The sequence below is a fragment of the Dermacentor variabilis genome, chromosome 10 (assembly GCF_050947875.1).
Source record: "Dermacentor variabilis isolate Ectoservices chromosome 10, ASM5094787v1, whole genome shotgun sequence".
NCBI lineage: Eukaryota > Metazoa > Arthropoda > Arachnida > Ixodida > Ixodidae > Dermacentor > Dermacentor variabilis.
This window is the reverse complement of record NC_134577.1, coordinates 61047434-61071239: the sequence shown is the minus strand read 5'-3', so window position 1 is coordinate 61071239 and position 23806 is coordinate 61047434. Positions and strand designations below refer to the sequence as shown.

The window sequence follows — 23806 nt, the reverse complement described above, 5'->3', positions numbered from 1 at the left end:
ATCGTCTCGCCCCTGCTTGGTCGCCATGATCTACCGGATGCCTGCAGCCCGCCGACAACGCCACGCTACCCAATAAGTAATGTCGGTCGAGCTTCGATAGGCAGGCGTCGCTACTTCTCGGCAGCAGTACGGTACGCTACCCTGGAGTACGCAACAGCGCATGCACCTACGCGACGTAGGACTTTACTGAACCAAATCTCTGTTTGATGCTGCGCACGTGCGGCAACTTGTTTTCATGCTACATGAGCGTGGCCCCGCGACTCTTCTGGCGCCACGCTCGAAGTGTTGAGCTTTCAATTTGACGGCCGCCGCCAGGAAATTTCGCACTTTTGTGAACGATCGGCCTCTGTGCCCAAGAGCTGCATAGAAGTGGTGCCCACCCCCATCTCGCCCGGGCGCTTGCGATAACTTTTCTATTTGTTGACCTCGCGCTTTCGTTTGACATTGACGATGAACTGTCCGCAACATCTTAACCACTTCCAGCTTATCCTCTTCAAGAAACGGGCGGCCGGAACGAACCAAACTGTGTGTCGCCTGCCCTTGACACAGTCGAGAAAACTTATGGGGGCGACGTGGGCTATCTCTGTGTCCCATGAAGACCAGACAGACTCTCCAGAACTCCTATCATTGTCCTCTCTAACAGTGAGATCATACGACGAGGCTTTCGATTCCGCCGCATGTTTCGATACAAGTTGAAGGCTTGCTTGGTAGTAGTATATAGCGACGGCCGCACCACGTTACAAAGCATGTGGTGAAGAGGGCCAGAAGAAGTGGCCCCCGAAGGATAACGGCTTTCATATGTGACCTAACCTAAGGCAACTTCGCACCCCCCCCCCCCCCCCCCCCGCGCTTTGTTTGCACTTACCGCTGCTTTGTTCTTACGTACTGAAAATTTGCGGAAAGACGGCACTTTATGGTCCGGATCGTCTTACGTCAGGTGCTGCATTGAACGATCCGAACCATAAAATGCCGTCTTTCCGTAAATTTTCAGTAAGAACAGAGCAGCGCGCTAAGCGCAAAATTGTTCTTTTGCCATTTTTAGCAAAACGCGCGTCCCCGTATACTATCCCCCCTTCGTTTCACTCCTCTCTTCTTGGTCTTTCTACACGTGCCTGCATGCTGCCCGATCCATACATGAAGACCAATACACTTCCATCTAACTTTGCATACCTGAGAGAATTCATGTAAACTCTTCATCTAGGCAAGTTATTCGCGGCAAGACAGCCACCACATGGTAGCGTAGCCGCACTGTGCTTAGCACCTCGCCCCGCCCACATGCACTCATTCCACTTGAGCGACATTCTCCCAGCACACCTGGCGGATTTTCATACTTGTTCTGGACTAAAGATGCGTCCCTGACGGTTATATATATATTTTTTGGTACTGAGAAAGAAAAAAATTGTAACCACCCTGCCAAAATCCCCGTTGGTGTTGCAGTACTTGTAGATAAATAAACATTAAAAAAATGCGTGTGGGTTCCTCTTAGTGGATTTCATGCAAATTTGAACTTTGTGCTAGACTGAGTGAAAACTTTAAGTTATGCTAAAATAATTTTCGCAAGATAACGAAGCTACAAGTTTCTGACAACCCTTGCTCACTAAGAGAAATAGTGCTTCCACTTGTATTCGTATATTATCCCTCTACAATACCAAAAACGCCACTCTTAACCGCGAGTAGAGGCGTGGTAAGCCAGAGAAGGCAAAAAAGAAAAAAAAAAGACTAGTGGCAACGCTGCCTTGTAGTTCCTCGCCGTGACGTCATAGTTTATAACACGTCGCGTGCTAGCGCCTAGTTAATTCCTTAGCAGCTAAAAACGGACTACAAATTGTGTTCTAAAGAAGCCAAAGGTTTCAACCTGGCAAGTTTCGGGAACATTTACTGAGCCAACGCCGACCCCAAATACGTGAGAAAAAGAGATCTTTGAAATCTGTGACGTCACACTAACGTATCAGCGCTAAGGTGTTGGCGCGAAAGTCAAATGGTAAAACTTTGACCTTAATTTCTTCATTCTGGTAATCAACCTATCGCATCAGAACCTCGTTCAAATAAATGTCGTGGGGGTGAAACGCGATGAAAACCTTCTAAGCGGGAAAACGCACCATCCGGAGTAGCTAGAAAATTTTGGAGGACGCTTAAGCTTCGCCTTTTAGAGTGGAACGCGATAGCATTCAAAGGTCCCTGACTGCTGCTCACGCTTCCCGGCAACTGCAGCGTATGTAACCGTAATGTTTACCGGGAAACGCTCGCGGTGAACGCTATGCACGAAGGCACAATTTCTGGTCGAAACGCGGCCTCTTGCAGGGGCCGCGATGCGGCAGAGGCGAGTGCCATCTGGAAGTCTATTAAGGAAGCAGGCGCGCTGCTCCGTGGACTCCGAGATGTTTGCGCGCCGGCTTGCGCAAATGGCGGACGCTGACTCCGGTCTGTGCATTGTAGAAACGCTGAAAAGGGGGATTGAGTTTTCGCCTAACAGAATTATGTTCATGCCTGCAGGTAGTGCATAAGCCATAGTTTACGATTTTTCCGCGTATTTCAGCTTGAGAAATTCAATTCAGTGAATTCCTTGCGTCACATGATCGAACGGCCTTCGAAAATCTTTTTACGTCTGGCGCCGGACGCCGACGCGGGATGCCGGATCTTCTGTGACACGGGCTCCTTAACGCTCTCGCGTTAAAATTCGGCAGACGCAACTGTAGTTGACACCTACGAAATGCGAGGCGTTGCGGGAGTCGTTGCAGCACGAGATGCCGACGTGCGCCGAGCTCGTGGGGTCCGACCGGTCCGAGAGGCGCGTTTGTCGTTTCTATCCGGCTTCGGCGAGCGTACGTTCGCGCTGCTCGAATTCGGCCTGGGTCAGCAGCTTCTCCGGGTGGCGAGAATCGTGGCGAGAGGTTCTGATTCGCCCACCCCGCGAGAGTCGATGGTTGCGGCACGAGACGCGAACGCGCGCCGAACTAATAGGACCCTAGCAGCTCGCGAAACGCGCTGTGTCGTGTTCCTATTGCGCGGTGTTTTAATACGGCGACGGGGAAGCCGCAAAGAAATCGGGCTGGTGGGCGACACCAGAACGCGATTCCATTAGAGCAAAACGTGACGCTCATTCCACACCCCCTGCACCAGGGAACGGCGGCGCGTTTCGCTTACCGCCTATGTTAAAAAAGTGTGCAGCATACACTTCCAACGGCAGCACGCCACACGCTCTGTGAAACAGATAGGCGAAGATGCTTATAGGGTTGGCGTTAGTAGATTTGCTGGTACGGGAAAAGGAAACCGAGTACGGGCGGCTAGTACTGTGAGGAAGCTGCCGTGGCGGGCGCTTCTATTTGTTTTGATGGTGCTTGCCTCGCGAATTTTCATGTTCACATGAAATCTAGCGGACGGAAAGCGTATCACACGATCGCAGTTTGCCGACGTGCTGAACGTTGGTGCCGAAATATCGTATTTTCCGGGAACGTATTAACCGGCAAAAAATGAAGCCTTGATGTATAGGCACGGTGCAGCCGTCGTAAGGCGCCAGCAGCGCGCTTGCGAACAGCGTCGCCAACGGCAGCAGCGAGAGCGTGGCATGCTATGCAAACGACATGGCGGATATGCACGGACACGGCGCTTCCAGTGATTTTGCAGTGGTTTGTTTCCAAAGCCCTACGAACTGGAACACGCATTTTCGTGCTTCTGCCTGCTTGTTCATGCAGGCAGTATATAATGCAAATAACGAGTGTACATTGCAATGAAAATGCACCCCACAAGTAAAGCTCACCGCTGCAAGCTAGGACATGCAACTCCAGCGGTTAGATATTTAGCTGTGCTGTTAACATTGTCGTGTATTTATACATGTAGATTGGCAAAACAGCCCAAAAATCATGGACAAAGGGAGTCTTACCCCTAATTCAGGAATGCATGTTAACTCAAAGCCCACGCTTGACTTTTTTCCACTGCTTTGCCGATCGCATGTGTGTTAGTATGCATTCCCATTCTTTGTCTGTTTCCTTTCTCCTTTTTCTTTCTTTTTGATGCTTTGCTAATTTTAATATCTTGCATTCCCATTCTTTTTTTTTCCTTTCTCTTATCTTTTTTTCTCAATGCGTTGCCAATTTTAATGTCTCACCTAGCCCAATCTCCAATATTGATCTATTTAACACATCTTGGCGCAACGAGAACCGTCGGTGGCCACCGCTGCATGTGTAAGGCCAAGGTTGAAGGCGAGTGTATTGAAACGTTGCTGCGTTGGTGTTTGTCGCCGATGCAGAGCCCAGAGTCGTGTACCAGCTCCAGCTAGAGCTGAACAGCATGAGGAAAGAGAATATACCTCAAAAGTATAAGATAGCCACTGAAAGGACGGTAAAATGACTAAAGATCCGCGTGTGTGCCTTCGGTGTGCCCATGCTCTGGAGCCGTCACACTTGCTCAGGCAGAGGCACTAAGACGCACAATTTACTTGGAACACGAAGCTGCTGTGAATGAGTGCCTCCTATATTTCACAACAACTAGGCAAAAGCAGAGTAGCATCGGGAATGTACATACGATTGTCTACGAACTGTGCGTGTCCAGACTCTCCGCTGTTCCACCTTACGAGACAACGATGAAAACCAGTGAATCTGAATGGCTTCACTAGCTTCAGTCGTGTTTGAATAACTGTTTGCGCACCCAAAAACACAACATATTGGTTCCAGGAGGCACTTCGGCAGTGCAAAACAAAAGAAACGACGGAACATGATCAACTAAAGTAGCTGGCGCCTGCGCCTGCTGTGCCGGGCCCAGCCGTCGCGTGCCATTACGCTAGTGGCGCTGCCACACGAAGGCCTACTGCTCTGAACTCGATGCCTGGTGCCTATTAGGTCATTTTGTGTGTGTGTGTATGTGTTATCGATCTTGAACGATGTTGCTGGGAAATCTTACGAAACAGGATCGTATGAACGAGGCTCTACAGTGTTGCAAAATTAATTGTAGTTTTCAAAGAACACTTTATCACTCTTAAATGATTTAGCATTTCTCTTCACTATCGCCTTAAAGCTACTGCATCAAGTAAGCAGAGTTGTGTTGATAAGGCAAGCCGATTCTCGTAGCAGTTATTAGCAGCACTGTACAAACGGGTAACTTGTATAGGAAAACTAAAACGCAGTCATTTAACATGATGTTGCGTGCCCAATATGAAAGCTTCTGTAACACTCCTGTCAACTAAAATCAGCGAAACCAATGTATTTTGAGCAAAGAATTTTACCGGCAAGTAATAACACCAAAAAAAAAAAACAAGGGAGATTGTCAACTCCTTTCTAAACAGGAGCATACGACAACACCATTTATCCAGAGTTTGGAATGATGGAGAAGAGTACAATTCTCCTCCTGATAAAGCTGAGGCTTTCGGTAGTTCTTTCTTTTATAACGACTTGCACTCTCCTAAACAGACCAGTAAGATAAACCATCTGCCTCATTCATTCTTATTTGCCACAACACTGAAAGAAACAGCTTTAAATAACCTGAAAGTGACAAGCATTGGAATTGACAAGGTCCACCCTGCTAACATTAAATTAACTGTGCACTTAATTTCAGATATACCTTCATTTACCGTTAATTTATTATTCAAGACTGGTTTGTTTCCTTGTGAACGTAAGCGTGGCAAAGTGATGCAAGTTCTGAAGAAAGGCGATGCCTCGTTACAGAACTACCGACCTATATTCATTTTACCGTTTCTCAGAAAATTGGTTGCCCAACTAAATGAAGTACTGCTAACAAAATACCTTTCTAAATTTAATACCCTCTCTTCATGCCAGCATGGTTTTAGTCATGGATGTTCCACAGAGCTGGCACTCATCCATCTTACTGACTTATTAAAAAAATTTGTCCGCAAAGGATATTTGCGGGCTCAGTTTTTATTCATCTAATGCAGGCATATGATAGCATAAATCCTATCCACTAAGCTTGAAACAATTGGCATTTGCGGTCCTGCCCTTTTGCTACTAAAATTCTACTTAGATAATAGAGTTCAAGTTGTTTCTATTTCTAATATTTACTCTCGACAGCAAACAACCTACACTGGTGTGCCTTAAGGCTCCATCCTGAAGCCACTTCTGTTTCTGGTTCATAGTAATGATTTACCAGTCTTTCTTCTGCAAAACCCATCCTGTGCATTGATCATACTACTATATTTACCTTTCATAAAGACATCTCTTGGTAATAAACAAAATTCTAATTTAGAAAATGTACTAAGGTGGTGTAATGTCAACATGCTATCTATCAATGCAACCAAGACTAAATTCGTTGTATTCTTTTCCCATCAGCGAAACTTAGCATCCATTCTGCCTATCATCTTTGGTGCCCACTGTCTTCCTCCAAGTTCATGTTCATTGTTCCTTGGCATTTCACTTGTCTGTAACTTGAAATATTAGTATTGTATTGCTCTTATGAAAATAGTTTATGGTATACACACCTTAATTAAAACATGCCCTTACTTTACACGTGCTGGATTACACTCGCTTGACCACTCTTTTGTTCACTTGCACATTACTTATGGCATAATATGTTGGGAAACACTTTCTATAACACTTGCATTGCATTTCTCCAAGTAGTTCAGAACCAAGCCATAAGAATTACTACTTGCAGTTCACGCTTTGCTAATGCCAAATGCCTACGATACGAGATTAACATCTTTACCATTTCTGGACTCGCCAAATACCACTTAAGTATCTTCCTCTACAGATCTGTGAATAATGAGCTACCACCAATCACATTTTCACAATCTAACTTGCTGATTTATAGTATCACCAGATTCGCAATGAATATCATTTCTGAAAAGTGTTCAGTGAAACTACGTCAAGCCTCAATAATTGACTGAATCTCTGGCTTAAAAGATGGCTACGTGATTGGAACAGTTGTTGCACAAGCACACCGATTTGACAGGAGATATCTATGTGAATATTAAGGACCAACTTTATATGCCCTGCCTAACACTTGTAATTTATGACTCTAAAGATTTCACACCCGTGCCAACCAAAGTGAAATCACTCCAAGTGTAGCAATCTCATTACTTTCCTGTGTGATGTCAACTGGAAAACCCTATAGCATGGCACACCACAAAGCTTTTCAATAGTAGATTTATAGACAGTTTGCCTCTAAAAGAGTAGAACACAACTACATCAAACATAGACCCTTCTAAGGTGCTCTACTGTCTATTTGTGTGCATGCATGTGGAAAACTGCTGTAAAGAGCTTTTTATAAAAGCTGAGCTCTGTGCGAGACACCAGGCTGTATGGGGGAAGGAGATAGGTGAAAAAGAATGCAACAAAGGCTAAGAACAGTGTAGTGGTGAAGGCTGTCACTGAGGCACCGGGAAAGGACTGTATCATACAAACCACTGCGTATATTCTGTCAGGAAAGAATTAGGTGCAGCAACACCTTTTTCTGGCGAGAGAAAAAAATATGCCTGATCTTCGCATGCACTTGCGATACAGCTCAAGGAGGCTGATGAATCTGGGCTTGTCTCTTTGTGCCATAACAGTATGGAGAAGTGTCCAGGCCACTTTATCTGGGGTTATGACGTGCACAGCAAGTATACAATAGAACAAATGAGCATTTTTTATGTAAATATGCCGTATATGCAGAGGTCAGGACTGTCACTGTAACGGGAAAGAAAATGACGGAAAGAAATGCAAGAACACACTCATTCAAACTGTCCGTGTGTAGACAAGGCTCGGATCAGAAATCTCATGGAGGCAAGACATAGCCAGAGCCACGCAGAATTAGAGTCAAAGAGGAGCGCCGTGGCTTGGGAGGAGGGCAATTTCTAACCCCTTGTGCTGCCCTTAATTGTAGATTTTTTTTCTGGGAAAGCATTACACAAAATTTGCACTTTGTTTAGAATATCCTCTCAGGGAAACTAATGTTGACCGTTCCTTCTGCAGCAGCAGCATTCAACCAAATTTTTCGTGTTGTGTAGCGGTTTGCTGGACTACCTCTCAGTTCAGTGAAGCCCCGGACATAGAAAAACAAATTTTCTAGTTTGCATAAATCTTAGAAAATAAGAGGTCACGATCAATGTGACATGGTCAAAGAAGTTCACGGTTGAACACTCAGCAGGAATATTCTGCTAGTGGCTAGTAACTCCTAAACGCTCTAGTTAAACATGGCAGGAAACAAGTGAATGGGCACAAGGAATTCTGTAAAGAAACACATGTCCCTTTTATTGAGGTCACAAAATAAATTACACGGTATTTACAAAGATTAACAAATACCAAGGAGACAACACCAACTGTGAAACTATGTCTAGCAGCAATTAAGCTCTGCAAACAGAACCCGCCCACTTCAGGAATTTGCCACTGTACAAGACTTTCCTACAAACCGCTTGAATGGATTACTTTTTGCCTCCGTGCACAGTCAAGTTAAAAAGCCATCACAACATCTGACTAGATGCTTCTGCCAAGCACAATGCAGCTTGCAACAATGAAAGCAGGCCTAGAAAAAGTCTGCACGAGTAAGTGCGCAGCAAAATTCACGGACAACAAGGGGCAGGCTCTGCGCATAACTTAATCCCAAGATGTACTGTACCCATCAACTACGCGCCGATGTCTCGCAAGACTCAATGCTCTCTGGGATTGTGTTGCTGCTGTGCTGTGGTGTCAGTGGTCATCAAAAGTGTCCATGTGCTACAAATACAAGAAAACTGTCACATTTCAAGAAAGAATTCATTGACCGTAACAGCCAATGACGGCTGTACAAAACCACTTCAAAAAAAGTGATAGATGATCTGATAACGCACCTGCGTTCCCCCCCCCCCCCTTTTCTTCCTTTTTTTCTGTAACCACAGACGTTGGGACACGTAAACATGATTCCACACTTCAGAGCACCGGTCAAAGGCATAGATAATCTCTTCAGGCATTGTGCATTGCTCACAGTGCATTAATTTCATGTTAGTTTTGCAACCAAGAATATGACTTTGAATACCCCATCACGATGGATGAAAGCACAGGCAAAGGACTGGAATGCTCCAGCAAAAAATTATACACTGGTATGGAAGGCAAACTCGTTTAGCTTGAACTCAAAACAGCGCCACTTCGGTTAATTCGACCCCCGCTGGCGCCTCCATCTTAGGCTGCAGTGGTTACTACAAGTTTGAAAACACAAGAAATTCAGGAGATGGTGTTACTGTTTCTATAGGTGTGAAGCTGTTTTATATAAATTTAGTTTTATCTCTTAGTGGCCAACACTGCTTCTGCCCGTGAAGCCATCCGTTCCCACTCGTTTTGTGTCGCGTCGTGCTGAGGCAGCGTAGGGCACTCTTTGCCTCAAGCTGGTTGAATCGCACATCAAGAGACACAGCAGGCTACTTCAAGCGACAAAAAAATATTTAAATCGTTCATTTTATACCGTATGTTAATTCGACATTATGGATAATTCAACCAAACCATACGGTCCCGCAAGGGTCGAATTAACGGGAGTTAACTGTACCACAAACAAATAGTTAAAAGAATATGTGCAGTTACACTGCAATTAGGAAAGTGTCAACCACGTGATCGTCTCTTTGGGATTTTTCGAACAAACACTAAATGCGGTGCCACTAGTAGCAACCGCTGATTATAAGGTTGAACCGGGAAGCTGGCAAGACACTTAAGTGGTCCACGGTGCGGGCTCCTCCTTGCCGAGAGGGCAGGAATCCTCATCCAATGCAGTGGAATGCGCAGACGCGATGACAGTGCCCCGACTGCCGTTAGTAGGGTGTTCTCTGGGTTATGTTCACCAGGTCATGTGTGCTGCAAATGAAAAATGCAGCACCGAGTTAATGTTATCTGCAGGTTCCACTGGTTGGAGACTAGTCGAATTCTGGCCAATTGCCAGGAACTGATGCAACTGCCCGTCCCTTGTAGTTATCACTACACAACATCCTAAAAAATATATAATTTGAGCAAAAACCTGGCGCTAGCATCTATGGGAGCTGCAAGCATCGTGCATCCCACCGTACCGATTCCAAGTTAGGCACAAGAATTATTGATGGGGAGTAGAGTACAGGGATTTGCTAAAGCTTTTCTCCTTCCCAACTTCATGCTACATTGCGAATTTGCAAACTGACCATTCCCGACAAAAAACAAATGAACTGTATATGCGACAATTCTCAATTATTTATGCATATGCACGGTCTTATTGCCTTAATGCACTTAGAAATATATGAATGCTTGTAAACTTAGAAAGATAAGGTGTAAAAAAACAATGCCACAAGAACATCTTCTGAAGCCACAAAGATCAGACGGATCCACGCACTAACCATTAACCATGGCAGGCGAACAATTCGCAGCGCTTGAGTTCCCTCCAGTAATTTCAGTAGGAAACATTATGGTCATCACATCAGCCAGTTTCAGTACTGCTCATGATTATGTTTGTTACACTGCTTTCTTCAATAACACATGTGCAAAAAAAGTATCTTGCCCTAGCTACTATAAGCACATGGTTCTTGTCCTGCCAGAACAGGAAGCAAAGCCCAAGGCACCATCACTCTACTCACAGATATGTGGATCTGAAGTTGGTACTCCCCCCATGTCGCATCAGGGATATGCGATGTGGAGAAAGCCCAATTTGGAAAGCCGAAGCTCGGTTAAGCAAAACCTAACACCAATTCCAAATGAACCAACAAGAGGTGACAAGCTAAATAGATAAACATGATAAAACGTGCACACACAGCTTCCATAACGTGCTCACAGCACAAAAGCAAGTTAACAAAGGTCATGAAAGACAATTCAGTATGTCTCTTGGGAAACAGACAGGTGCGAATGTGCATGCAATAAGCGGAATGACAGTGCAAAAGGTAGAGAACACTGCCCGACATGCTTCCGCACAACCCCGATACAGCGACATACAAATGAATCAAGCATATCCTGCCTTTCAAAATGTTAATTGAAGAGGCATTATAGTATGTTGATAATTACAAGTGGTTTAATGGGGAAGGGGTCGTCTTTGAGGCCTGCAGATACATATGCAAAAATTAATTACAAATTCAGCTGCTTGAATAAGCACTACTAGTCAGCAGAAGCAAATAAGGTGTGTGATATTAAAGGCTGAGAAAATGGGTGAGAGACTTTTGTACCTGTACAGCAGGCAGCTACAAATATAAATCAAGTTGCATATATACACAGATTTCACAATGCTTGTTTGAAATATACGCTGATGAAAACTTTGTTTCCCTTCACTTGTGAAACATAATTGAAGCAAGCGAATTTAAACACTCCGCAGCAAGTGTACAAATTGCAGAAAAGTGAACTATGAATAGTAAATCATAATGTAGAACACTTGTTACAAGTAGTAACTAAATAGTCCATGATAGTAAGTGTGACTGAACGAGGACATAGAAAGAAACAGCTACACAGAGACTGTTTCTTTCTATGTCCTCGTTCAGTAGCTCTTACACACTCTATCATGGATTAAAACCAACTAGCCCGCCAATGTGTTTTAAATAAATAGTGATGCAATCAGCAAAGATAGCACAGGCCCCAAAGTAAGCGTACAAGCTAGAATTATGCAGACATTACACCAAGTGGTGAAAGCGGAAATTAAAGAATGCATTCCAGTCAACCCTAACTTGTTCACGTTTCATTTGTCTATGATGGTATCTCGCTAGAAGACATTTAAAGTGGGGACATCTAGTAACTTTCTTGGCATATCAGACCGAGACTCATCAAACAAAATAAAACAAGACAAAAAGAATGTGAGCAGATGAACAACAGCATAACCAGAGATAAGTTGGCGAGCATGGTTTCTTTCCAGTGGGAAAGCAAAGGAAGTGAGGCCTGGAGAATACACTCTCAGGTTTGGCAACATATTCAAACAAACTGCTTGAACAAGTACAGCTCAGGATAGGGAATTAAAAGGTTGAGAAAGAGTGATGTTATGGTGGAAATTAAGTTTTGACATTTCACTGACTCCCAGCACACCATTTGAACAGTCAGAGTGTCTATAGGTCGCATGTCTTCAAACTAGCTGAAAGATCAAGATGTTTCTACTGAAGCAGCTGAAAATGACTGAAGTCCATAACAAGCTATTGCGAATTCCACACACAAGTACAGAAAGGGCAGCGTGAAGGGATATCAGCGCGGCCAATACAGTGACTAAAGTGCTCAGTTTCAAATTCTGGTGCCCTCAACATGCCGTGTTTCATCTTAGAACTTACTTTATGTTTGATGCTTCGAATAAGCTACCAGCAGAGTCTACCTAGAAGGTGCAGCAAGACGTAAAAGCTCACCTTTGAACTAATTTCGAAAACCTTGCGCCAGCAAAGCAAACAACACCAAATAAGGAGGGGAAGGCAACAAAGCTGTGGTCTTGCGAGTTGAGCATTGTGGTACTGTAGCTTTTAAAGATATGCAAACTAGGCTGACCTTCAACTCTCATGGTGAGAGAATCAGTGACTCAATACACATACAATGTTTCCAACGAGAAGCAACCTGTAATTTTATACATAATGTCAGTATGATGGCAGGCAGGTAACTATGCTGCGATATATACCAGCAAGGAAGTAACTAAAATGTGAATGAGTTATGAGAGCTTGGCGCATTTCATGGTGCGAACGTGACCTCCAACTGAACGTGCAGCTCTCCAACAGGGATCTCTAGCCAGACACTCTGCACCAGCATGCGAAACTGCAAACTTGGACACTGAAATTGTATAAGCACAGAGACAAGATGGCAGGTTCCTGGTTGTTTCCATGTTTTCTTGTGTAATTTTTATGTCTAGCAGACCAATATAGTATTCAGTAGTGTGCATTAATGAGAAGCTCCACACGTCATTCTTAACTAAGGGGGTCCTGTTACCCTTAGTGTAAATGAGTTGTGGCAGATTCCACTGGCCAATCTGGAGCAACACATTTACGCTATGGTGATGAGAATGCATGCAGGTTTGGTCAACTAGGTGCAGGTGCATGTTTGGCAGATTTTATGAAATACAGAAAAACCTTTTCGTAACAAAGTTGAAGGGGGAGCCAAAATTACTTTGTTATATTTATTATTGCATGTACTGCAACACAAATCTTTATAGTGACTTTGAAGAGGAATTGCACTTACTTTGTTATATCCATTATTTCGTTCAATCAGGTTTCGTTATACTGAAGTACGACTACTTTATTCTGCCTGTATAATGTGAGAGCTGTAAGGCACCTTAATGTAAGAGGGCTGCAGCTCTGGAATGTTCGCATTGAAGCGCACTGTGCAAGGTCAAATGCTTATCCTGGCCCCTGGTTTGGCGGTGCTGCTTGCACCTGTGCTGTTCTCCTTGTCTTCAGTGTAGTAGCAACGCCTAATTTGACTAAATGCGTGTGCCTTTTCACCAGTGGAGGAAGAAGAAATGGTGCTAAGCTGACCGGTGGAATTCGTCATTAGGCTAGCAGGTGTGCTAGAGCCACTTACCAAGAGACAGGGGTGTCACCATCATGCAGGTGGCTCGGAAAAAAGCAGGAAGCGGGAGGGGTGCGGCAAGCTTGCTTTAGGTGCGTCAGCATGCAGAGAGCAGCAGCACAGCTTAGAGGAGGCGCCGACAGGGCAGTCGCAGTGCAAGAGGACAGTGGTGGCAAGGCATGCTTTGCGGCACAGTGACGGCTGGGCAGTGGCAACGCACTTCTTGCCAAACTTGTTGTGTATGACGAGGAAGACGAAGGCCAGCGCCAGGCAGAGGCTGCCCACGGCGATGTAGGCGATGCCAAGGAACGGGTTGCGGCCACCCAGCCACGATGTGTTGGAGAGGATGATGCGCTTGCTGCCCTTGAATGGCATCACCGGGTAGCCTGGCGATTGGGAGCGTGGCTCAGGAAAAACGTGGTGTGAAATTTCACTTGGGCTAAATTGGTGTTCATCGAGTAGTATGCAATACAGTAGAACCATCGAACCAATCTTGGCAAAGCTGCAGGTGGTAATTGTCATATTTTCTTATTAGCAGCCTTTAAATAGTGCCGTAGCGGGCAGTGCGGGAACACAGTGGTCAGCAAATATGACAAATACCAGAACATGGCTTCAGAGATTATCAGCACATTGAGGGGACTGTTCGATCGAATAGTAATGAAGGTGCTTTTCTTAGCTTTGGTATCGAAATTGCCTTAGTTTTGCAAGCTTTTTGTGACACAAGCACACACTACGATGTAAAATACTACACAGGGGCTGCTCTATACCTGCACCATCTTAGAAGAGGCTTATTGCATGGTCCCCCATATTGTTGCAGCTGACCTTTACTAAGAGCTGTTCTGGGGGCCTCTACGTAAGAAATCCCACAGGCAGTGCCCTTCCCATATGGAAACATGACCCAAGAGAGGGCACCACACTCTTGCAGCCTTTGCCACTGTCCCCTGATTATGACACACAATGTCCCTCTCTACGATGCTTGAGGCTCCAAGAGTCAATAAACAAGTAAAATGAATGAAAGGAAACAGCGTCTTACGCACTGTTTTGGTAGAGACTCAATCACTGTAAAAGAGGGAACATTCACTAGACGTGCCTTCAAGGTGTCCTGGCTCTCCGAGAACGAAGCCAATCCAAAGCCACCACTTTCCACCATTGCTAGGCACGCAACAGCACCACAGTGCACTTTTCCTTAAGGTTAATGTATGAAACTTGATATGATTGATCTAGTGGTTCACTTTAGCTTGATATTTGCCTTTAGTGCGCATTTAACACTGAAATAGCTGACAGCGCTTACGTTAGCTCTTTTGTCCTCCTATTTCACGCTGTAGCAGAACTGATCACCAAGTTGGGAAATTGCTGCACATTTTCTGCAAGGACCCCAGAGTGCACACGTATAATTATCTTATTGTTAGAGCAACAGCTGCACACGAGCAAGAGAGAAAGGATACTCCCCACTTAAAACACAGATGGGTAACACTGACACGAGCACAAGCACTTACTGAAGGTTGCTCATGGAATCTGTAGCCAAACCCACTTATATCAATAATCAAGTGCCAAGAAAATCCCATTGCTACAACCGGGTTGCACAAAAAAAGGAAAAAAGAAGATGAAAAAAAAAAACGCAGAAGAGACAAACATGCCGATATTTTTAACTAGGCAGAGGTGCAGTCGAACCCACCTATAGCATTACTGGTTTTAACACTACTTAACACTACTCTGATGGAACAGTGAGCTGCTGCTGCACCTTCAACTTCTGCGTGTGTTATGCGGATAAATAAACAGGTTCATACAATGTTCCAATCCCGCATAATTGGCTGTAACAATTAAATCAGGCTACTGGTTGTCTGTGCCGAAAAGAAAAGGAATGCATAATCCAGGAAAAGAAAGAAAAAAAAATAAAGAAAAACACCAGCAATATCGCCTTTGTCTTGCACACCCAGATGTTTCTGTCAACTCTCTTCAGTCTCCCTTCCACCCCCTCCGACATCGGTGAGAGGGTGAAAGGGAACAGAAGAGGAAGGCACACCATGCAGAGTGCACGGCACAAAGGCGACAGTGGCGAGACAGCTGGCGTTTTTCTTTCTTTCTTTTTTTTTGATGCGTTAGCATTAGGAGTGTCAAAGTGGAAAAAAAGTAGATGTGTGCAAAGTTTGGTAGCTGGTCACATGGTAGAGGTACAGAGGGAATGGGAGAGCCTGGAAGCACATGTATGTAATTGTATGTTGCGTGTGTGTGTGTGTATACATAATGCAAGTGAGAGTAGTCTGCTCCAAACCACAGGAACACTCTGTTTGGCACTCCCCGGTTCATCACTGCCACCACAATGTGACGCTGTTTTCTCGTCTCTTCCATTTGTGCTTTAAACCCAGAGTATATCCACAAACTGGCCCAGTTTTTCAGCACTTCTGGAGAAAGGATACGGTACACAATCTCCAGGTCGTAGTCCCCTTTGGGCAGCGAGCTGACGAAGAGCTCGCGCGAGTGGTCCACACGGCCGTAGAGCTTGCGGAAAGTGGGCAGCGCAGCAGTACGCATCCAGACAATCAGGGACTCGTTCTCAAAGCCACCAACATCCTCCACGGGGAGCGGCCAGTTTGGCGGCTTAGCGGTGCCATTGAAATTCATGCCTGCGCAGGATAGAGGTGTGCAGCAAGTTGGTTGGGCTGCATCTCAGCATTCTTGAAGAGTGCGCATAGGTATACACAACACGCAAAAAGACAATGACTGGGTGTAACACCCCATAGCGGCTATAAGGCTGTCAAACCACACTTTTTGGTTGGGTTCAGGTTCAGCTCTAGAACGAAAATTACCATGGCTAGAATTGGTTTGCATCTTTCTGAAGAGGTTCATTAGGCTGCAAGAAAGGAAAAACACTCACATGCCTCTAGTTACTGGAGGAATGTGCTGTACTTCTAGAGAAACGTGCAAGTTCTGGTGGGTATTGCAAAGAAGTACTGTGCACCATTTTCTTTTGCACGGGCGCTTTCTTTTCAACAAATCACAAATGAGATGCCACATACTGTTTCATATAGGCACGTTTAAATTTGTATGTTCGGATGAGCTTCATGGCACCCTGCACAACTATCAAATGCATTGCTGTGTTACTCCTCCCATAAATTTTCTGCTTCATTGGATTCCTAAAATTGGTCCTGCTCGCTGCCCATACTGTAGAAAATGAAGTAAAATGTCTGATCTAGTGTTTAACTACCAATGTATATTACATTTGTCTTTATGAAAATTAAGAAAGGGGCTTGGTTACAAAACGTCTAATACCTTTCTACAAAAGCTAGCGGCGACCACAACTGCACATACTTCCCGTATCTTCCTGATGAATTCATAAATATGTAGCAAAAATATTTTGAGGGGCAAATAAATAGCGTACTGAAAGCTCCGAGGAAATAGAAAATTTTAGCCGAGGTGCATAAAGCCATGGCAAAGATGCAAATAAAAAGAAATGTAAAGGACTGATCTACGGCTCTCTGTGTTGACTAATAAGAAATGGATAAGTTTGGAAAGTGCAGAACTCTGAGCAGAACTCTGTACATGTCAGGTGGTTTTTTTTTTTAACGGGATGAGTTGAAATCTCTCACAATACAACTTTTTGGGCATTCCTCCGTGATGCATGTTCTATACCAGCTTTCTTTCTACTTTCTTTCTGCAAAGCAGGGGCAAACTGCCTCACAAACAAAAGGAAATATGGCCTAAAAGCTGTAGAGAGAGCCTACAGTTAATAAATTTCCAACACTGCTTATTATTAACCGATAACAGCGAAACATAGTTCGACTGTGTCTCTCACTTTTTTTCAGCTGTTACCATCTGCGCTTGCTGTGGAAAAATTCAACGAAGCACTAATTACACTGCAGAAGCAACAGCAGTCACTGAAGGTTCAGTGCGAATTGTAGCATGCGTGACCAGTGCGCTGCAGTGCCTGAAACGCCGAGAATCGAGTACAAGCAGCATCCTCCACAATGGTTCTAGACTCTCTGTCTAGAAAGTGGCCGCCGACAATGTGTACAGTTGACCAAGCTAAAGATATCTCTGTGACGAACCATGTGACAGTTCCTGAGGCAGCACTCCGCACGGAGTGCTGCCTTGAAAACTGCCACATGGTCACACGTCACATGTCACATAGCCAGGAACTGACGTGAGCAGACCATGGTCTGCTCTCAGCAACACAGTGGCATGCGCGGTCATAGAATTTCAGCAACAACCCTTGGCAGAACCTGCAGTTGAACCAGTTAAGAATGGTTCCTCTAGAAAGCTCCATATTGGTTCGGTTTGGCTCCAGTTCAGCTGAAAATAACAGTTCAGCTCTATTTTGCTTTGACACCCTGGTGGCTATGAAAGGTGTGGTAATGGAGGTCTCAATATTAATTTTGGCTGCACCAGGTATTTTTACGTGCACCCAAACTGCGGTACACTGGCCTTTTACATGAGCCAAAGTCTGAAAGTGAAACTTGACTTTGTACTCAGCTGGCAGAAGGGTGTCTTTAGCCACCGAGCAATCACAGAGAGCTAAAAAATTTGTTCGAAAAGAAAGACAATGAGGAAGTGGTTGATGATGCCACATGGGAAAAGAATGTCACTAACAGTGTGCTAGAACAGGCAAGCAGACTGTTTCATTACAGCAGCAGACAGCTCACGAAAATGAAGCCTGGCCAGCCAAACTTTAGATTCACTTTGTTACATCCGGTAATCAGTCATAGCCATGTTTGTTACAATGAGGCTTGACTGTATACTATAACAGGAAGGAAATTGAAAAAAAAAAAGAACAATGGCATTAGGTTGAGAATTGACAAACACAGCATTGTTACTTCAGGTGCTGCTGCCTTAACAGCCTCTGACGCGTACCTGGCGGGTTCCTAAACTTGACCCTGCGGTCGGTCGGCCAGGCAATCTTGTCAAACAGCATGTGTACCATGGTGGGGTCTTCGATGCCGTCACGGTCTTGCTTGTGGCGGTACTTGAGGGTGAGCGTGTCTGAGCAGTGCAAGAAAATAGCACAAGCTGAAAACCCATATCACGTACATTTATGGGTCCCTCACGAAAAAAATAATAATAATAAGGAAACTAAAATTGTAAATGCCTAACAAGCTTCCTTGCACTTTCCCTTGACAACCTGTTTTCAGAGTAGCAATACGACTGTTTACTACAGCAAGTGTTCGATGCTCTCAGGAACCAGTAAAACGCAGCTTAAGAAATAAACTGACTGTGACACCTCCTAGAATGATATATTCTGGATTTCTTATTGTCAATGCAAACAAGTGCTAAATGTAACTAGTGTTCCCTGGATGTTTGTGCTATGAGGCACAGCCGCCGGGGAGGGTGTTTAGTACAATGGGCACAAACAGCACAGGTCGGCAAGTTGTCCCACGTTCATGCTGTAAAATGAGAAAGTGGTCTGTGAAGGAACGAGGCACCAGAATTCGTCACGTCACACATTCTACACACTGCAAGTCCAGCTGGCTCACTACATTTGCAACTAAGTAGGTGCTACGAATGCTTACGGTGCGGTCAACAACTTCTTTGGAGCGCAACTGCTCAGAAAATAAAAAAAAGACAAAGTGTTACGTCAGACTTTCTGCCCGGTCGTAACCTTACTAAAAGAACGGTGGTGAAAGACGGGAGCTAACCATTGAAGATGCTGTTTGCAATGGCACCACAGGGTGCAATGGGTTTCCCTGTCTTGGGATCCTGTGCAAAGGGTTCGCAGTCGAGGTTCGTCTGAAGCGGCTTGCCCAGAAGCTGTGTGTCGTCTCGGGACTTCACGTATCGTCTGTGGTTCTGGTAGAAGTTGGTCAGCCCGTAGTAGACGTACACTTCAGACTGCGACGTGTGAAAGTAAAAGGCCATTTAAACATCTCTTCTTTTGAGCAACAATGTTGCATAAGCAGGTGATGGAAAGGAGCGGTGTCTTACAGTCGGCAATAATTAGGTGATCCGTTACTGTTAAGCTTGCTTTCAAGGAGACCAAAATGGCTTGAGTAAAACTCGTTCCGCACTGCACTCTTCACCCAAGGTTATTTTAGTTAATTCTCCGGCTTGCGTTTCTCCTGAACATTTTATGTATTTTGCTACTTTGCTTTTGTGGTGCCACCTGCTAGCCTTCTGGTTGGCTCAGATGGTAGCACAAAAGCCTCAGAAGTGCAGTGGTCAACTGCAAAATTTGCTTAATGATGATAAGGTTTTCTTTGTAGGATTCTGCTTCAGTTGGCGGATAGCTATGTTACTTTGTGTAAAACTTCGCTAACATTCTGGATCTATGCATAATTCATTTCATAGGCCATTCCATTGTTGGTGTCGTGTTTACATCGTTGGAAAGAATGTGCAGGGCACAAAAATATGTATATGAGTTTCATCACTTACTCACGAGTAGTAAGTAGGGGCTAAGAAAAAAAAAAGGGAAAGAGCGAAGGCATATTTGATCTGAACAATGCTAACTATGCCTTGCAAGAATTTCTGCGTGCCGATAGGCATTCTCCTACAGGCAGACGTATCATGTATCGTATTGCATGGTACTGAATCACGATAATATAATTGACACAGACTTCCACACAGCACAGAAAGCACGCACGCAGTTTCGTATACATTTGCCACGAGAGTGCATCGACGCTAAATAACTGCGTAAAGAAAACGAGGCACGGACAAGCGAGGCTCACCTTGAAATCTTCGGGCAATGTGATGCGCTCGAGGCAGACGCACGTCTTTTTGATATCGTTCTGTATGACGGACGCGCATGTCACGTTTTTGCCCTTCTCCTTGCAGTCCGTGTAGTCATACTGGAACTCCTGCACCTGCAGCGTGTTCGCAGTTTTGCGGTGAGCACCAGCGGAAAATGCACGGTGTAAACGTGTCCACGGCGTTGACATATTTCAGCATATTACCTCGTTGGATGAAACTAGCAGACCGATGCCTATGGGGACGAATGCAAGGCCTATGACGAAGAACGTCGGCAGCACCGTGCCAGCTGTCAGAATCGGCTGCCATGCCGACAGCCGCTGCTGCTTGAAAGCACTGCCTGCACAAACAGAAATAACTCTTCTTAAGGGTTCGCCGATCTGAGGAGCACGCGGATCTGACGAGGTGGGTTATTTCGACCGCGTTAGTGCACCGATAGTTTGCTGCTCAGACCGTTAACTCTGGCTTGTGACTTTGGCAAAGCGTTTGACGTCTGCTAGTACGATCAAAACAGGCGCCGCACTTCAAGCGTTCAATTAATGACCTTACTAAGGACCGTGAAGATCGTTTTTACCAGGACTCGAGATCGACGCCCCATTTTACACTTTCCAGCGGTCCGCTGTGGGCATCTCGAAACACTTGAATGATAGGCGCAAATCATTCTCGTAAGCTATACGGCAACAAATCGATCATGCACTAAAACGGCGGTAAACCGAAAAGGGTACAGCTGGAAAAGAATCAACGCTCACTCGAGGGTTTCTTGCTCTTGCGCTCGGGGTTCGACATCTTTCCGACCGCAAGACGACGGCACCGCCGGATGTTGACCGTGACGTCATCCAGCCCACGTGACAGGAATGGATCGCGACAACTTCCGGCGGCGACGGGCGTCCCTTCGCTGGACGAGAGCTCGTCTGCCGTGGCTTTCTGCTTCTGTGTGCGAGGAGGCCCCAGCGGCCGAGACTGCGGCAGCGACGAAGCGAGGTCCTTGGACGTCGTCGGACGGGTTCTACGGAAGAAACACACAAACGGTACGGTGGGCGGTGCGCGTAACTTTCATCCCCCGACTGTTCCCGCGGGTCGCTGCACCGCGAATTCCGGCGGCGGCTAGCTTACTTCTCCTAGCATGAATCTATGCTGGCACCGCTTTGGCTCTGATTGACGTATACGCACATTTCGCATTTGTCTCGTGGCGACGTCTGACTTGTGATATCACGCAGCTGTGCTCCTCGCAGAGAGCGGTTCGTAGGTGGCTGCGTGAATATGTAGCACTGCTGACAGTACCGCGATATCCGCAACTATAGCCAGCTGGCAGCTATAGCTCGTATACTACGCATTCGAACTTGTTCTCATCTTCCTTCGCAATCACCGGCATCGTTTCATTTCTTCTGCATCTTATCCGCGCCCGTGAATTTTGTACGCGATAACCGCAATGCTGAGTGTCTGTTGTATTTGTTGCTGCTACTCGCGTGCGGGATAACATATATCTACATGGCATATACAGATCTTCGAAGACTTAATTCCGTGCTTTGTTTTTTAGTGGATCATCATTGCGTCTGATTGCTTTGATAGTATGCGCGACGTAGATGCGATAACACGTCAAGCAGGCGGACAGCTGACTGGATAACAAAAGCCAGTTGTGTACTGGAATGTAGCGCGGAGCTTGTCCCGTGAATTACAGCTGTGGGCGTGCTTATGACGTTTGACCGATTGGAAGCATGGCGCATTCATTATATACGCACACGGCGCAGACCTGCATATGCGTATGATCGCTTTTCAACAAAACACTCGTTCGCTCAGACTACCGTTGTGATCGAGTGTTCGCGCATTTCGACTAAACGAAGCCGAGACACGTCTGACACCCACTACGATATTCGCTGTTTCACAAATGCTGCGCGTAGAAGCAGGTATAGCATGTGCGCGTTTTTCTTCTTTCTTTCTTTCTTTTTTAAAGCGCGAAGTGTAACATTAGGGCGCGTACTTTAATTTGCACAATGCGCTCCCATGGAATGGAGTTACTCCCAGTTGTGAAGGAAATTCAGCGTCTATGTGCCCCCAAACGAAAAAAAAATAAGATGAAAAATAAACTATATCCATTCACGTTCATTCAGCCGTGGTGCCGGACGAGAAGTTTACGGTCGAGTACAGCGTGCGACTGTCGCGGAAGGAAGCAGCGAGAAATATATACGATGCGTCAAAGCAGCACAAACGCCGTCGTCGCGTAGATGTCAAGTATTTAAAGCGATACCATTTGCGTAATTTCAGCTGACGCAAAGACGGGGCGTTGGAAGTTGGCAGCTTCACAATATGTATGCGGTCTGCAGGAAATTGTTCGGCTACACTCTTGAGGTTGTGCAATGGCTGTATGTAGTATGAGCGAGTGATCTCCGTGAATACACACAATTCCGGACCAAATTTATGCATACACGATGATCACGTTTTATTTATTTACGCTAAAGGCCTTTGCCGGCATTATACGTAAGGGGGCGGGGCTGCAGGTTTTCGTTCGCAACCTGTTATAATTAGTTACAATTCGGTTTTCAACATAAGTTAATTCAAGCTATGCAAATTTATACTAAATCATTTGAACAGCTATAAAGTAAAGTAGGTGGGCGAGGGATCACCTAAGGTAACGGGGAAAATAACGAACTCAACAAAACACTTTAGCAAAAACTGCCTTGAAGCGCACGGGGACTCCACTTCCAATACGTCATCTAACTTTAAATACACGCTAAGAAAGAAGAAGGTAAGTTTAGCTGTGTCAGTGAATTAAGCTTCTACAATATATGCGTGTAAATAATACAAGCGACTTCTGCCTTCAGAGAAGGCGTGCCAGAGTCGACGCAAAAACAAAGTACTGGTGGCGACGCCACCTTGAAGTTCCTCCACAAGCGCGCCGTGACGTTGTTGACGTGGACGTCGTCTACTGTGGTCTGTATAGCTAATTGTTTATCGGGGAAGATGGACTGCACTTCACGCTAAAGGCGCCACAGTCCGGACTTGCCAAGATTCGCCACAACGTCCCAAACGCAAGAGTGTATACATCGAAACCCATCGTATCGTACTGACGTATACCGGTTCTGGGCTTTCCGGCAGGAACAACGAAAGTCTGGGGTTCCCGCCAACCTGTTACCGCCAAATTTACGAAAGTAGAGTTGCGAGGGAATACTCTGCCGGTCTAAACTGGCCGAGATACACTTTTCATTGTTGTAAAGCTGGCTCTTCTGCGAGGCTGCTTGTGAAAAAATATTTGCAAACAGCGTGTACAATCAGAGGCTGCTTGTATTATTACATTTAAAAAAAAAGAAAAAACGTCTTCGATGTGGCTGTCGTGATGAAAAACGTGCGCAAGAGGCAGGCCATGTACAGCTGACACTTCGTCTTCGTTTGAACTGTGACTGGTGCCGATATTAATTTGGCTAATGTGCATTACGGAGAAGCGCACTTGCGATTAAGGAAAATGGTCGAAGCGGATGTATAGTGCAAGTCAGGACGAGGTATGGGCTGCGAGGCAAAGACTTTTGTGGGATAGCTCTCGTGGCGCTGACGATACGCGCTCAATAATTCAGCACCGCCCGGAATAGCTCGGGTAGCCACGCGTGCAATCGAAACCCCAGTTCCTCGGAATGTGGTCGAAGCGCCCTTTTCCCCGCTGCGCCCGCGGAGCTGATTGGTCGATTGGGTTTAGACTTCCAGAAGCAACACTAGTGATGTGGAAGGCGTGGAAGTCTCCGTATGAACTTTGTTCACTTGGAGTTCTTTAACACGCA

General features: G+C 45.4%; 2 protein-coding genes across 2 annotated transcripts in view; one reads left to right on the top strand and one right to left on the bottom strand.

The window, feature by feature from the left end:
• Window positions 1-8148: 8148 nt before the first annotated feature.
• Window positions 8149-23806, bottom strand: part of Cdc50 (cell cycle control protein 50A) — a 62999-nt gene continuing 47341 nt past the window's right edge. Inside the window, exons 2-9 of the mRNA XM_075672839.1 lie at window positions 20789-21045; window positions 20246-20379; window positions 20021-20155; window positions 18995-19187; window positions 18213-18341; window positions 15782-15988; window positions 13585-13750; window positions 8149-9740 (exon numbers count right to left, since the gene is read on the bottom strand). Of these exons, the coding sequence (XP_075528954.1) occupies window positions 9698-9740; window positions 13585-13750; window positions 15782-15988; window positions 18213-18341; window positions 18995-19187; window positions 20021-20155; window positions 20246-20379; window positions 20789-21045 (1264 nt within the window). The 3' untranslated portion in view covers window positions 8149-9697. The remainder of the gene's footprint in view (window positions 9741-13584; window positions 13751-15781; window positions 15989-18212; window positions 18342-18994; window positions 19188-20020; window positions 20156-20245; window positions 20380-20788; window positions 21046-23806) is intronic.
• Window positions 21049-23806, top strand: part of mmy (UDP-N-acetylglucosamine pyrophosphorylase mmy) — a 96134-nt gene continuing 93376 nt past the window's right edge. The window contains exon 1 of the mRNA XM_075672838.1: window positions 21049-21067. The gene's annotated coding sequence lies outside the window, so the exon portion shown is untranslated. The remainder of the gene's footprint in view (window positions 21068-23806) is intronic.